A 16,090-nucleotide genomic window follows, 5' to 3' on the forward strand; every position below is an offset into this window, starting at 1 on the left:
ATCCAGCTGACGTCAGGATGTGGGAAGTATCCCAGAGAGGAAGCTGTAACTTAACATCTAGTGCAGACTGAGGACACAGTGTGAGGAGCTGCATTGCAGAGGTTAGCGTTCAGACCTTTAACCACAGGATCCCACAGTTTCATTATCGTTCACATAAATCGCGTTCATGCAAAGATGTTTGTGTGGAGTTTGCATGTTCTCCCTGTGCTTGCATGGCTTTTTAGAGCAGTGGTTCTCAAACTTTGAACCAAGGTGACGTTTCAAGCCCCACCTGCACCCATTGCCCCCCAAAAAATCCTGACAAATAACACAATTTTCAATGTATTGAACTGACAGGGAACATCGTCATATCTCAAAATAACTCAAAATCTAAATTAAACTAATCACCTGCATGAAAAACAAATGTAAAAGTGCAATAGTCAAAAATACAGGAAATAAAAATGTTATAGTTCTGCTCCACTTCACATGCCGACGTAAATCATTATTTTTTAACTTTAGTTTCACGTTGCATTTTGTTCCCGGTCGCATGTCCAATGAAGTCTAATAATTTAATACCCTTTTATTTTTTAGGCTATTCAATTATCACTTTCTTTGTGTAGGCATTTTTTTCTAGTGTTAACGATAGGGATGTAACGATTCACTCAACTCCCGATACGATTCGATTCACGATACTGGGTTCACGATACGATTCTCTCACGATTTTTCCATTTACAAAATGGGACTGTAGACAAATTTTTGGGAAAAAATTAGAAAATACTGTATTATTTTCCTTTTATTTTTCATTGTCAAAAGAATTCCTTGATAAACTATTCAAAACAATGCAATTTAACTAAAAATAAATCTTGAATTAAATAAATAAAGGAATAAAAGAAATGAAAATGAAGCCTATTAATTTAAATTCTGGTTCTATAATAAACAATGCAAAACTGCATAATAGTTTTTCTTTTAAAAGTGCAACTGAAAATGTATTTTGTGCCTTAACAATTGGACTTTAAAAAAAAAACAAAACGTCATTGCACTGATTTACGTCATATTTGTTTGGACCAGCAGAGGGCGCTGGTAACACAGTGGTCGGTTGGCATGCAGATATTCTAGCAGTGAAGAAGAGAAGCTATGCTAGCAGACAGAGCTAATAGAAAAACGTGACTTTTGCAGATATTCAAGTAATATTACAGATATTCTGTCGGTGCTAAAGGGGTAATAAATCATTTATTAACATATTTAAGAGTAGAAGGCAGCCAGAAAGAAAGTATTAGCAGACTCCGCCCGCCGCCAACACTTCCGGATAGCGCCCTCTGCTGGTTAAAAAAAAGTACTGCGATTCAATTGTCAGAAAATCGATATCAACCGTGATACCTATGTATCGATTTTTACCTGCCTTACGATTAATCGTTACATCCCTAGTTAACGATCTTTATTGTAGATGAAAAAAGGTTTTAAAGAAAATTCCTTTGTCACACCCCACCTGTCATATCTCCATTCACCACCGGGGGTGCACCACACACTTTGAGAAGCAAAGTGTATCCTCCTAAAATACAGAACATTTTTGCTATGTTGACATTTTAGTAGTAGTACAATAAGTAGTTCTTAAAAAAAATAAAAAAAAATAACAATAATTCTGCCAGTACCACTTTTGTTTGACATCACAAATGGAATGCTCATTTGCATTCCGTAAATACAGTATGCTCATTTGCACTTTTATGTGCAAATGTGCATAATGTACACTTTTTCACCATTTGTATGATCATTTCTTCATATTTCTATTCTTTATCTTCTAAATGTATTATGGCATTCATTGTGGACAGCGCAGTAAGTTGTGCAGGGAAATATACTCATACTGTACACCCGACAATAAAAGCTTTGATTATTAAATCTTCAATGGTGAATACGACTGAGCAGCCTACTTGAGTTTTCTCTGACATTCTGCCAGGGGTGACACAATATTTATCTTCCAAAAAGAAAATGTCACTATATATTTAGAAAGTTATGTAAAGCAGTGGGAATATGTTTATCAGAATACTGTATATTCTCTTTATTATCAAAATGACTGTCACCCAATCAGGATTTGAATTTTTCAACATGTTAGTACAGTATAGATGACCACAGTTTGAATTTAACATTTATGACTCTTTTTACTGTGTTGTTTTTTTCTTTGATACTGTTGACAGATGGAAAATGGTTTCCAAGAACAATTTTCACAGTGGTCAAACACCTTTATTGACTTGCAAATCCACACACAAACATCATGTTTGGTTCTCAAAAGCCTTTAGTTTGTGCTTGAAGGACATTTTTTTTTGTAACTGAACACGTTTCCTTGTGTGTACAACAGGCTGCATCTGTTTGATAGGTGCATTTCTTATTTGCAAAACAAAACGCATTAGCTTATGAATCATGTTTTGTATTTTTTTCATGTGTTTATTTGTCATCAGTTGTTGGGGGGTGAGTAAAACACGTTTCATGTGTTTGTGAAGTTTTGACACGATTTTAACTGTATGTTAGTTGCTGCACAAAGTGAAAAGAGTGTTTTTTTCTGACACACCGGAAAGCAGCGGTCAGCGTCGCACAATTCGCCATATCCTCCCAGCTGCACTTGTATCGGGAGGAGCAGCCTGCACGTCCACCTTGTGTCACTTCCCACGGTCTGTTGTGGTCTACCGAAAGCTTCGCAGTGGAACGTGTCGTCTGCTGATTACTCAGTCCATTAAAACTTTGAAAACAAATAACAAGGGCCTGAAGCCGAGCATGGTTCGGTATTTCCTTCCTGTTTTCCTGCTCCTCGTCGGGATGGTAATAGTGACGGGCCGCGGTGAGTAACTCACGGTTATAACCGTGCTATAGCTTCACTGTTTATCCGGAAATACAATATATATGTTGGACATTTGTTCACCGTATGTGAGGTTAGGGAGCAGTTTGACTCATATTTGCACTTGAATTTTAGATAATGTCTGTAGCTTTGAGCAATTTCCCCAAGTAAAAGATGACAACATGCTAGCTTAAAGCTAGCATGTTGTCATGGTTGTGCTGGAAGGTTGGGGGGTTTCTGGACTCCGCAATGCACAATTTAGATCTATTAAATATTAAACTAATACATAATTTCATTTATTAAAACACAAATGATATGTTCATACATTTTTCTCATGAATGCAAGGCTTATAAAACGCACTTAATCAACTAAAGTCGCACCTAATATATAAACCAACCATTTTATATTGTGGTATTGTGCTCATTCTTCATGAAGATTAATCACTTTACTTCTAACATTATATATATTAAACTAACTAAATCAAGTGTTCTAAGGTTTCAAAATAAAAGTCACTCTTTCTGAAATGTACATTTCGAATTCCTCTTTTTTTTGTACTCAACACTTTTGGTTGCATAATTTACACCAATTTGCCATAACATTTGTGACAGCGTTTTGATACCATACGTGTTCGTTGACCCCTAGAATTACTTTTTCATCAACTGTATTAAAATGTGCTACAAATACAGTACTAGCCACCTCAGATATTATACTGCATTTTATTTGAACTAGATTTCTATTTGAGAAAATTTAGGATGCAGTTATGGTATGTGATGTGTATTTGAAAAAGAATAATCATTCAAAAAATGTAAAAATATAATATAATTAATTTTTTTTTAACCTATGACTAGACCTTTTGGGCGACCCCACATGGGCTTCTGACCCCAAGATTGAAAAACACTGCATAAAGTCCTCTAAGTTGTGAGATGACACAACCATTAACCATATTATTTACCACACCACCAGCTAACATTCAGACACACTCACCAGGGGTTCCCACTGGATACGTCTCCGCTGCGTCACGGCTCCGATCCGGTTTTGCTTCGCTGTCCTGCAATTCCGACCGGTTGCATTTTGAGTGCAGTCCAGTTGACGTCAAGACAAAGTTCTCGCGATAGTTACATAATCGCGCAAGAACGCAGTTAAATGAAGTGTTTTTTAAAATAGTGAATTACAATGACATATACAATAACAAAGTGCAGCAATATTCACAACCAAGTACAGATACAGACAGGCATTTATGTGGTTAATAGAGCCAGGGAAATTGATTGATTGACATACGTATATAATGAGAAAAATAATAAAAAGATAGAGAAAAGAGAGAAAGGAGAGGAATCATAAATTAAAACACATTAACACTTTTCAGACATATGTACATATTACATTATTTAGTTTCACATAAAGTTTATCTTTTGTTGTTGTCCTAGCCACATTTTTGAGCTACAGCCAACAGAGAAGAGATAATATGAAATATGATCTGAAGTGTTTTATTTTGAAAGGTAACTGGATGTTTTATGTTTAGTATGTGCTTAACTTCCTGTTTCACTGTATTTGCTCTGTGCTGAGTTGTTGCATTGTGCTCCGGCATCCGCCAAAAATAGAAGTCCTGCGTATTTCTGCCGGAGGGCTCCGGACTGTCGCAGACGAGACGGAGCGAATACGCAGCGCACCGGACCCGGTGGAAATTAACACAGACTAAAGTGGAAACCTATCAGCTCCGTTGGCGTAGTGGAGATGTGACGCAGCGGACCCGCATTCAGTGGAAATTGGGGGTTAGTTCTGTCAATTTGGACACCCCAGTAACCAAATACACATTTTTGGTGTGTCAGAGTAGGTCGTATACCCAAAGGAAACCCACACAATCAAACTCTTTACATAAGCGGTATAGTAGTGGTTAGCACATGTGTAAGCAATCCTGACTGCTTTCTAAGTGTATGACCCCATTCACAGGTAGGGATGTCACAATTACAGATTTTCATGGTACGATTGTTGTCAGAGAATATTAAAATTATCATGATCATTTAGAATTATTTAATGTCACACTACCATGAATAGGTAAAATCACATGAACACTCCTTATAGGTCTTTAATTTGAATTGATTTCCATCCTTGGATGTTCTAATAAAAAAATAATACACACACACGCATTATATAATCACAATTGCCTTTGTAGGTCTAACATCCTTAACTACACCCTTCCCCCATTTCCTGAATAACCATGAACTCTCCTGCTCTACTCTTTCTGCATGGGTGTGTATCAACAATGTTAAATAACTAAAAAGACCAAGAAACATGTTAATAATCCCATTTGGAATATAAAGAAAAATACGATTCACGATACAATTCTCTCATGATTTATTTTACAAAATGGGACTGTAGAAAAATGACTGAAAAATATTCCTTTATTTTTAGGGGAAAAAAACTATAAAAAACTATACTGTTTTCCTTTTGTTTTTCATTGTCAAAAGAATCCCTTGATAAACTATTCAAAACAATGCAATTTAACTAAAAATAAATCTTGAATGAAATAAATAAAGGAATAATACAAATGAAGAAGAAGTCTATTAATTTAAATTCTGGTTTTATAGTAAACAATGCAAAACTACATAATAGTTGTTTTTCTTTTTAAAAGTGCAACTGAAAATTTATTTTGTGCCTTAACAATTGGACTTTAAAAAAAAAAAAAAAAAACATTTTCAGTACAGTCATTTAACTGTATTTACAGCAGATATTTGTTTGGACCAGCAGAGGGCACTGGTAACCCAGTGGTCGGTTGGCATGCAGATATTCATGCAGTGAAGAAGAGATGCTACGTGCTAGCAGACAGAGCTAATAGAAAAATGTGACTTTTACAGATATTCACGTGATATTACAGATATTCTTTCGGTGCTAAAGAGGTAAGGAATCATTTATGAACATGTTTAAGAGTAAAAGTCAGCCAGAAAGAAAGTAGTAGCTGATTCCGCCCGCTGCCTACACTTCTGGACTATTAAAAAAAGTACTGCGATTCAATTTTCACAGTATCGATGTGAACCGTGATACCTATGAATTGATTTTTAACTGCCTTACGATTAATCGTTACATCCCTATTTATTAACCTATAGGGGGCGCAGTGGGATGACAGACTAAATGAAATCTGATGATGTAGCTAAGTGCCTAAAAGAATGTCAAATATATTTACTTATGACTGAGTGTAAACAATGTGAAGCACAAAAAAAATGTGAACCAAATGCAAAGTGTGTAACTACACTCCGTGCATAGAAAAAAACTGTCACATTACGGAATAAAAGTAGCTCCATATTGTGCTGTTTTTGTGGTTGCTAAACCACATTTTTTTTTTATTGATTCTCTTCATATTTCCACAATATTATTATTGATTCTTTTAATATTTCCACATGCATTTCCTTTTAATTTTGGCACTCTTGTAATTCCATACTCTGGGAGGTTTGGTGAATTCCTTTAGTTGGAAGTTACAAAACAATGTTCACATGAAAGTGTGACGCAGCAGTGACACCAACAGGTGAGTTTGGTGTGATACATTCCTACAGAGCAAAACACAGGAAGCAGGCAGAGGAAAGAGGGCAGCTTTCAGAATGGGCGTTTCACATTTATATAATGACAAAGCATATTTGTAAAGAGCCAATGAAAGACAGACTGTCGTCAGCTCATTTGGGATCTGAACAAAACCCTCCCTGATAATAGTTTGACATTTTGTTTCCAGTCGTTGATGAAAGATTTCTCTGTACCAGCTTCTACACTTTACTTTTTCCACATTCAGTAGGACCATGTCATAGTTATTTTGTGATGTAACAATAATAGCACTAACTTTTAAAAATATTTCTCCCTCTTCTGTGGTCCAGAATCAATGCTTCACCCCACAATTATTTACAGTTTAGGATAAACTGATCTTCATAAGTACCATTATTTTGAAATGCTGATTCATTTAGCGCAGTAGTATTCAAAGAGAATTACAGTAGTGAAAGTGAAATCAAATCATAGCAGTGAAACCAAAGGTGGGGACGGCGTGTGTAGATAAACAGGAATTTATGTTTACTTTTGCTTTTCAACAAACGATTTTGAACTAATCCAAAAGCTCATTTGAGGAAAGTCCCAGTCTTACCACCAAACGTTTAACAGGGCGCTGACAGTTAAAGCATCATAAACAGAATGAACACAACCGTTCGAGGAAGTGTCTCAACATGTAGGTTTTACTATAAAGCGTTCTACTGTAGTAGAACTGGTTATCCTTCGTGGTGCTGGACCTAAGCTTTGTTGGAAGGTTTTCACAATAAATCTAAGCTTTAATGAATTAAACTGGTAGCTTTGGACTTCTTATTGCATTGGTTCAGGGTTAATCTATTACCAAATCAGTAAGTTTAGAGTCGTTATTACACCAAAGTATGACCACACCACATATAATGGAATGCTTTTGCAACAAATATGTAATAAAAAAAAAAACAAAAAAAAACTTTTTCTACTAAATTACACATGTAACAGATAAAAAGGGATTTTTTTTAACAATTACTTAATGGCTGAATGATCACACAGCATAACTTTTTCATCATTTAATGGAGAAGTTAAGTGCATTCATGTAACATATGAAGCTGAACACAGTAATAGTAGTTTCACTGTTCATGTGCAAACATTAGTTACATTTAATGGATACAGCATGAGGTCGATTGATTCCTGAAAAGTAGGGATGTAACGATTAATCGTAAGGCAGTTAAAAATCGATTCATAGGTATCACGATTCACATCGATACTGTGAAAATTGAATCACAGTACTTTTTTAACCAGCAGAGGGCACTATCCAGAAGTGTTAGCGGCGGGCGGAATCTGCTAAAACTTTCTTTCTGGCCGCCTTCTACTTTTAAACATGTTCACAAATGATTCCTTACCCCTTTAGCACCAAAAAATATCTGTAATATTACGGGAATATCTGTAAAAGTCACGTTTTTCGATTAGCTCTGGCTGCTAGCATAGCATCTCTTCTTCACTGCAAGATAACTGCATGCCAACCGACCACTGTGTTACCAGCGCCCTCTGCTGGTCCAAACAAATATCTGACCTAAATACAGTGAAATTACTTTTTTTTTTTTAAGTCCAATTGTTAAGGCACAAAATACATTTTCAGTTGCACTTTTAAAAAGAACTATTATGCAGTTTTGCATTGTTTACTATAGAACCAGAATTTAAATTAATAGGCTTCTTCTTTATTTGTATTATTCCTTTGTTTATTTCATTCAAGATTTATTTTTAGTTAAATTGCATTGTTTTGAATAGTTTATCAAGGGATTCTTTTGACAATGAAAAATAAAAATAAAATTGTACAGTATTTTCTAGTTTTTTCCCAAAAAAAAAAGGAAAATTTTTCTGTCATTTGTCTACAGTCCCATTTTGTAAAATAAATCGTGAGAGAATGGTAGAGGGAGTTGAGTGAATCGTTACATCCCTATTGTTTACACTCAGTCATAAGTAAATTTATCTGACATTCTTTTAGGCGTTTGGCTACATCATCAGATTTCATTTAGTCTGTCATCCCACTGCGCCCCCTAGCGGTTATTAATTGTTACTGACATAGACGGTCTTTATCTATTTACCAGAATAGCTGTTTAAGAGCTTTTTTTTTACGATGATCTTTTACATTTTCATTCTTTTCTTGTTAACAGTTTAATGTTTATTATTTTACTGTGTAATTAAATGTTATCAGTCTGACGTGTTTCCTTCCTTCTTTTCTTGCAGTGGATCCACCATCAGAAGTGATCATGGACTGCAAAAACCTGAGTAACATCTTAAAGTGGGTTTACAATGAAGACAAAAAGGATCTGCTGTTCAGAATTGACATTCGTGCATTATACAGTGAAGATGCTGAAGGGTGGGTTTTTTCTGTTCTATAGTTTGTATAGTACACACATTTATTTGTGTATATATATATATATATATACACACACATCCTTTTTATAATTTATTTTATTTTTTTTCTCCATAGTTTTCGCAACTTGTCTTGGGTGAATGCAACGGCTCGAGAGGCTGACGTCTCCTTCCTCTCAGACACAATTGAACAGTATCGCATCACTGTGAAGGCAGTAATGGGTACTAATGAGTCCGACCCCTCCCCTGCACGCGGCCTGACCTTCAGCTACAACAAGGTTGCTCCAGTGGATTACACATGTAAGTGGTTTGGGAAATGTGCACAAAGAGACCTGGTGATATTTTAGTGAACCTAAAAATGCCAAATGATCTTACATTTGAATCTGCTGAACTGAGACAATTTTTTAATCAGATAAAGACATAGTGTAAGCCTCGTAGATCAATAAATCAAAGATCATTTGATGGATGAAAACAAACTTCAAGCGCAATTATAATAATTAAAACATTTTTTTAGCAAATGATCTTCAATTTATTGATCTCAAATGCCTACTCTGTCTGTGAAAAGTGAAAAAAGCAGCTTTTGTGTAACAACGTATTCATATATTACAACTCAAGTTTCATGCCAAAGCAAAAACTTCTGATTTGCCTTGTCATTCATTTTCATTGTCATTAATTTTCATTAATAAAACTAATTGTACGTGAGAATCTTATACTATCCCATAACCTTCTGATTTACTCTTTTGTTAACAAAAAGAGAGATGAACATCTAAACTCTTTCATAGTTTGTCTGCAGTAACAGAACAACTCTATTTATATTCCTGCTTTTGGCATAGCAAATGTAAAAACATCTACAAACATTATATGCATGTACTTATAAGAACCCTTTGAGTATTTTTTTCATTTTGTGCAACCTTGACAACCACACCACTACAAACATGTTGCCATTTTCCTGCAGGTTTTTTTGACCTTCCATCAGTTAACGTCACCGAACAACCACACGACAAAATCCAGTGGCGCTTCAAGCACCCGTGGCTTCTCTACCATCAAAAACTGGGCAAAAAGAGGAGAATGCACAACACTCAGACTAAATTACCTCCTTTCAATTACAAAGTTGTGCTTGTCAACCAGGTTAGTCTTAAAATAAGTGAATTTGCTCTATTTATTTCTTTGTTTAATCAGAAATCCATAGTTAGTGAGGCCTCCTGCATCCTCACCAGCATCCATTTTTCTACCGTCTGCGTTAACTCCTCATACAACGTTTGTCCTATTTTGACAAATAAGCTATCAAAAAAGTTTAGAAAGTTCCAGAGATTTATGCTAATGCTAACGCTAAGCTAATGCAGTGCGACGTGAGCCAGCACCTGCATCCTTACTTGCATTTTTTACCCTTTCTTCGCCCAAACATGAGGGCACGGCAAATGGCTGCTCTGGTGTGTTGATGTGTGTTCTTTCGCTGCAACTACCAAGTCAAATTCCTTGTATTGTTCTAAACTGTACCTGGCCAATAAAACTGATTCAGATTTTCTTCAGGAAATGCAAATGTTCTAGTTTCCTTTACAGAGACGTGGAGCATAATGCTGTTAAAGATTATGTAATATCAAATCACATTATCCTCCTCTAACTGAACACCTGTTATTTGGTTCTCTTGTGTTGTTTGTGCTTTACATGTGATGCTCTTTTTTTATTGCTCTGACATTTGTTGATAAGTTCCTGCTGTGTTTGCAGATGCCACATGAGTTTGACTGTAACGAGGCGGTGTGTGTGGAGGAGATTCCAGTCGACCCAGCGCATGAGAAACACTGCGTGCACATCGAAGGAAATCTGAAGCAAATGGTGGTCAAAGGCAACGGGGAGTACTGCAGCCAAAGGCTGATACCACCTGGTCTGTGTGGCTAAATCTTCTGTTGTTATCAATCATGTTGATGTGTGTAATGAATACGAGTGAAGTTTATAATGGACCTGATCACTCTTTACTACAGTAGACTGAAAGGAAACTGCTGCTAGCAGGAATGCTTTAGCACAAAACAAAAAGAAACTTCCTACATCTGCAGAGGAGGAAAAAGTAGAATATGGGAACAGAAGTCTATGGCTAAGTTTCCATTACAGATTTTCACAAAATAAATGCGATACTGTATTTCTAAATGTCGACAAAGTATAATGTGCTTTGAACGTGTTTCTATTGAAGGTAGTTTTAAGCAGGAGTCTCGTAACTCCCATGAAATCTCATCCTGCAAGGCTTTACTGCAGGAAGTTGGACGCTTAAAACCTCCTTATAACACTCTGAATTCCTTTGTTTGCTGTCTAATGTGGCACTAATAATCTGAAAGTATAATGCTTAGAAATGTCTCGGTCTCTTTTGTTTACGCGTACCGTTTCATGTTTTCTCTGAGAGAAGTGGTCATGTGACCAAGTACGTCACATTGTATGACGTGCATTTGTGTAAAAGGTGTTTCCATAGCGCTTTTGTGATACATTTTAATGTCAAAACATCTGAAATTCCTCCTCATGAAAGCGTAAAAACCTTTTAGCAATATTTGAGTGTTTTTTCCCCCCGAAATTCAGGTGTTTCTATTACCAGTTTTTATTGCACTATTTAGATTTTACACATTTCCAAGGGTAATGGAAACCCAGCTTATGATAAAAAATTTTAAATGTGTGGGAAAGAACATCTTTCGATATATTTGTACCCTTATCTTACAAATTATTGGTTTATTTTGCTCAAAGACAAAGTAGCTTGTTCCTCCTCCTCTGCACCCCATTTTAAAGAACCCAAAATGTCCTGCACTCTTCTACTGGCTGATTAAAAAACATTTTAAACAACCCAAAATGTCCTGCACTCTTCTACTGGCTGATTAAAAAACATTTTAAAGAATTTAAGTATGAGATTAGGATGAGCAGTGGTCACATTGTCTATAGTTGTATTATTATTTACATGATAAAATTATTCATTGCATCAGATGTTTTTTGTTTTATTGAATCTTTTAAAAACCTCATTGACTGTTTTTTTTGTTTTTGTTTTATGTTAAATCTGTGGTTTAGATTAGATGAGCAGCCCTTGTTTTTATATCAAATGTCTGAACAACTATATGGAACCTGATGCATCTCCTGATAGACAGCGTTTCATTGTGTTGGTGTATGAATAGATGAATGTGACCCACAGGATTAAAGGGCACAGAGTAAAGTAGTCCCATTTTTAAAAGTTGATGAAACAAATATGGTGCAAAATAATGCATTTTGTTAGGCATAGATCTTCTAATAAGGACATTCCAAAGGTTTTAGGCCACATTTGTAAAAACAGTGGAGGATCCCTTTAACTCCAATTGCTGCCAATGCTGCATAAATTAGCGCTTTGTAGTGTTAAACATTTCCTTTTACTTATTTTAGATTACACCTACATCTACATGCTGGTTGCCCTGCTTGTCATCACTGCTGTTGCTGGTGTGATTATCATGGTTTTCTACAAAAAGACCAGACCCTCAACCCAAACTCAGTCACCCAACAGCATGGTAAGCTCATAAACCTCTAACCTGGTTTGTCATGTGAACCTTTTCACACTGAAGGAACTGTTGTTATTGTCCAGGGTCCCTACGGTCATGAAATTCCTGGAAAATTTATGGAATAATACAACTGTTTTGGAAATATAGCCTTTTTTATTTTAATGTTTAAAATATATTAAACCCCAAAAATGAGGGAATTATGAGATCTCACAAATTCACTCTTCAGCTTCTAGGCTTGTAATCAGAGGGACACCTGTTCCAATCCAAACTTAGCTATTACTAAAGGACATTAAGCAAGTCCCTTAACTCTAACACATTGTGTAGTACATCTTTTTTGACAAAAGTGTCTGCTAATTGAAATTGTAATGTTCTAATCTTATAATTAAACGTGGTAGCACTTAGTTGTTGTTTAATGTTACATTCAATACCTGATGCGTCGTTATTTAAAAGATATTGCAAAGGCAATGGTGACATTGTACGATATGATAGCCAAGTTATGGACACAATTTGCATTCCCTGTGCCGCATTTTTGCTACTAACCTTGGTACACTTGCAGACCTCTGTTTAGGGGTGATTATTGGCAATAATGTTGCAATACGATACATATCACGATACGATATCGCGATATTCTACCCAGTTAATATCAAAATTAAACGTAGAGATGCAGCTGTTTCTCTGCTAACACCTCGGCATGATGTCTTGCTAGGTGAGTTCGGAAGTTAGTCATGTTCCCACAATATTTGACGGGAACGAGGCAAATCTTGCAGACAGCGTTGTCCTTATCAAGCTTGTTTTACTCCCTTTAAGTTGGAAGCCAAAGTATCTCCAAACGTCAGCTTTGTACTGTGGAAGCGTTGTTATTTTGTTAGCCATGTTGTTTGGGATTTGAGTCAGTCCGCTTCTGTCACTGCGACTGCCTCTACTACAGAAATGGCGCTGCGCCACACAGCAAAGTAACTCTACGGCGCCATCTGCCGACGTGGAGGTGCGGAAGTGGCACAGTTTTCAAGGTTTTTATGTAGGAACAGGAGCTGGTCAACATGCCCAGGAATTAGGCTGAGAAGTGACAATGTCTCCAGCAGTAGAAAGCACAAGTCCACAAAAATGTGAAAAATATAATGATTAAATATCAGAAAGAAACATTTTTTTTTAATCAATTTGAAAAATTAAATAAAATAAGCACCCAAAAAAATTGCGATATATCGTGAAATCAATTTTTTTCACACCTCTACCTCTGTTACACTGGACAGGCAAGCTCTGTTTTGCGTTCCAATGGTCTTGGATAGATCTTGGCAGTTTAGAACTAAGTCATGGAAATTTGGTAAAAAGTTTTGAAAAATCATTGTTGAAGTGTGGGAACCCTAATTGTTGCTTTTTTTTTTTAGAACTTCTCTCGCCCGTTGGACCAGAGGATTGTTGAACCAGAGAACGAGGACATCAACATTCTGGATCACGAGGCTGCTTCACCCACACCTTTGCTGACGAGGGCTGAGGACAGGGTGGCTGTGGATCACGTTGTGGCTCCACCTGACCCCGAGGACTTCCGGTTGCCTATCAGGCCTCTGCTTAATGACCCGGACAGTTTGGTTAACGTTCAGGTAGATCAGGTGAACGAGGAAAACTCTGCGTACAGACAAGGCAGCGTCCTGGACGAGGATGGATACATGCCTCGTCCGGCTGTTGAGGATTTGCCAGACGAGGAGGGTTACCGCGGAGCCGCAGACCTCGAACATTGTTCGGCTTCAGGTCGTACATAAGAGGAGATGTGAGCGCTGGTAAGAACAACATTCACCTGTTACTGGTTTTTCACATTAAAAAAACATATGACGCAGTAGAATATGTACATTACTGATTACACATTGTGAGCATTTTTTTTCTTTCTGCAGACTGTTCCAAATTTCAGATTGACACGCTTTGTAAAACCAGAAATCTGTGTTTTGGTTTGAAACCACAGCTTCCTGTGCGACACCTTGGTTTCCTTTTCGCTGTGGCTTGTGTGGCCTCGTTCATCTTTCATCACTCTCACACACACTCTCACACACACCACGTGCCATCGTGTTGTTTTAAAAAGCACCAAGTAATGTCTCGTCATACATGGAGTGCTGCCCATTATTTGTGCCACAAATGGAAATGGCTGATGTCAACGACAGACTTACATGTGGCAAGAGTAAAAAAAAAAAAAAAAAAAAGCATGAATTACTGTTCAGTTGGGCTGATCAGGTGATGGCATGTGTCAACTCACTAAAGCAAGTTTGTTAGCTTTTTATTGCCTTCTGAGTGGATAATTATGTATGTTGTTCCTTTGAATTTGTGGCTTTTCTTTCTTTGTAAAACGTGCATTTCCTGTAGATCACTTGTATGCAAGAGAAAGTAAGAACTACTTCATTGTGTTAATTACCAACTCATTCAGTTGTACTAATCTCAGCACGTCCATATACACAAAATCAAGGAACCGCCACAATATTTGCCAGGGCTCAGTTTTCCATATATCACATCATAGCAGTCATTTTAATCTCTTCTTGAAAGAACTCTCAATTTGTTTTTCAAAATCCTGCAATTTCCTCTTCTATTCGTGGGTGACATTCACTTGTTCCCATCAACGTGCGTTAAGTTCTTGACAAAGTCTATGAAAGCCTCCATTTCTGCAGCTTCCTCCTTGTCGTGACACGGCACAAAATGCAGTGGTTATCTCATAGCTTTTAATGAAAGAAATCCAAATGAGCAAACTTAGTTATGAGATGGCAACCATATGAAAGAGTGTTTTGTTTGTTCTTTGGATATCTCGTTGAAAAAAACGAATAAACGGTGTGGCTATTTTATTTTACTGATTTAAAACAAAGAAAGAAATCAAGAAAAAAAAAAAAAAAAAACAGGTCAGCAACAAACCATTATTGGCAAAATCTTGTTCTGTTTAGTTGACAATTACATATTTATTAGAGCGAGCGCTTTGTAAAACAAGAGATGTTTTAGAAATGTCTGTGAATACTGCACTTACGTCTTGTATTACTTTACCTTAAAGGAACATTAGATTTTTTTTACTTTTAAAGCATTGCCTTTGTGGGTCTTTATCATTTGAATGTAGCACAGCTTTTAAAAAGCTCAGAATGAACGTGATGGACAAACTTTACATTGAAGAAAACAAACCCTTTGTTTTGGAGAAAAGTTGCACATTTTGGATTGAAAGCACCTTAAAAGCTAATAGCAATGGCTTCCTAAAAATACATACTAACAGTAAGTACAGGAAAATATTTAAACAATACACTGATCAACCATAACATTATGATCATTTGAAAGGTTTAGTTCTTGTTGAACAAGTTTGAGCATTAGACCAAGTTTAAGTCCCATGTTGGGAAAGCTAAACCACAGGTTCTACAACCACAAGACCCAAGTGACCAAAGGGAATTCTCCAAGTCAAGAGTTTCGTTTTCCTGACACTTATTTTGTATGAAAATGATAATGTGCATGCTACGATATGAGGTCAAAGCATTTCCAAAAGTCCAGATGGAGTTGGGTTTAAAAAAATCCGCATCTATCCAAAGTTCTACAAAGTGGAATAATCCAGTCCAAATAATTACTTGTCTCTGAGTTATTATTATTATTATGCAGCTTTTTACAATTGTGCATTCAACCCATGCAGCACCAAGTTATTTATTAGTGAAGTCTTGTATTTTATCAGAAAACGTGCTCACCCACAACCTGTTGGTCATAATGTTATGGTTTTTCAACACATGTTAACCCCTGATGGTGCCTTATCACTCTTTTTTTTTCCATGCTGCTAATGAGTTTTGGTTTATGAAAAGCACTTTGTGTGTTTGACATTGTTTTTATGATAAACTACTGTATGTTTCCAATCAGTTGGACTAAACAAATAACTAACAATTGGCTTTTATGAACCTTTCATCATGTTTAAGTTTAAAAAAAA

At 36.4% G+C, this 16,090-nt stretch overlaps 1 protein-coding gene across 2 annotated transcripts; it reads left to right on the forward strand.

The window, feature by feature from the left end:
• Positions 1–2,454: 2,454 nt before the first annotated feature.
• Positions 2,455–15,017, forward strand: ifngr1l (interferon gamma receptor 1-like). Of its 2 annotated transcripts, XM_028469480.1 has the most exons (8): positions 2,456–2,806; positions 8,543–8,675; positions 8,790–8,971; positions 9,627–9,799; positions 10,397–10,553; positions 12,056–12,177; positions 13,554–13,943; positions 14,055–15,017. In XM_028469480.1, the coding sequence occupies exons 1-7, from the start codon at positions 2,743–2,745 to the stop codon at positions 13,923–13,925; spliced, it is 1,203 nt and encodes a 400-aa protein (XP_028325281.1). In that variant the 5' UTR covers positions 2,456–2,742; the 3' UTR covers positions 13,926–13,943; positions 14,055–15,017. The 2 variants fall into 2 exon arrangements, with proteins under 2 accessions (XP_028325280.1, XP_028325281.1); XM_028469479.1 differs by having other exon boundaries at positions 2,455–2,806; positions 13,554–15,017.
• Positions 15,018–16,090: the final 1,073 nt, after the last annotated feature.

This window comes from Gouania willdenowi, chromosome 15, assembly GCF_900634775.1.
Source record: "Gouania willdenowi chromosome 15, fGouWil2.1, whole genome shotgun sequence".
NCBI lineage: Eukaryota > Metazoa > Chordata > Actinopteri > Blenniiformes > Gobiesocidae > Gouania > Gouania willdenowi.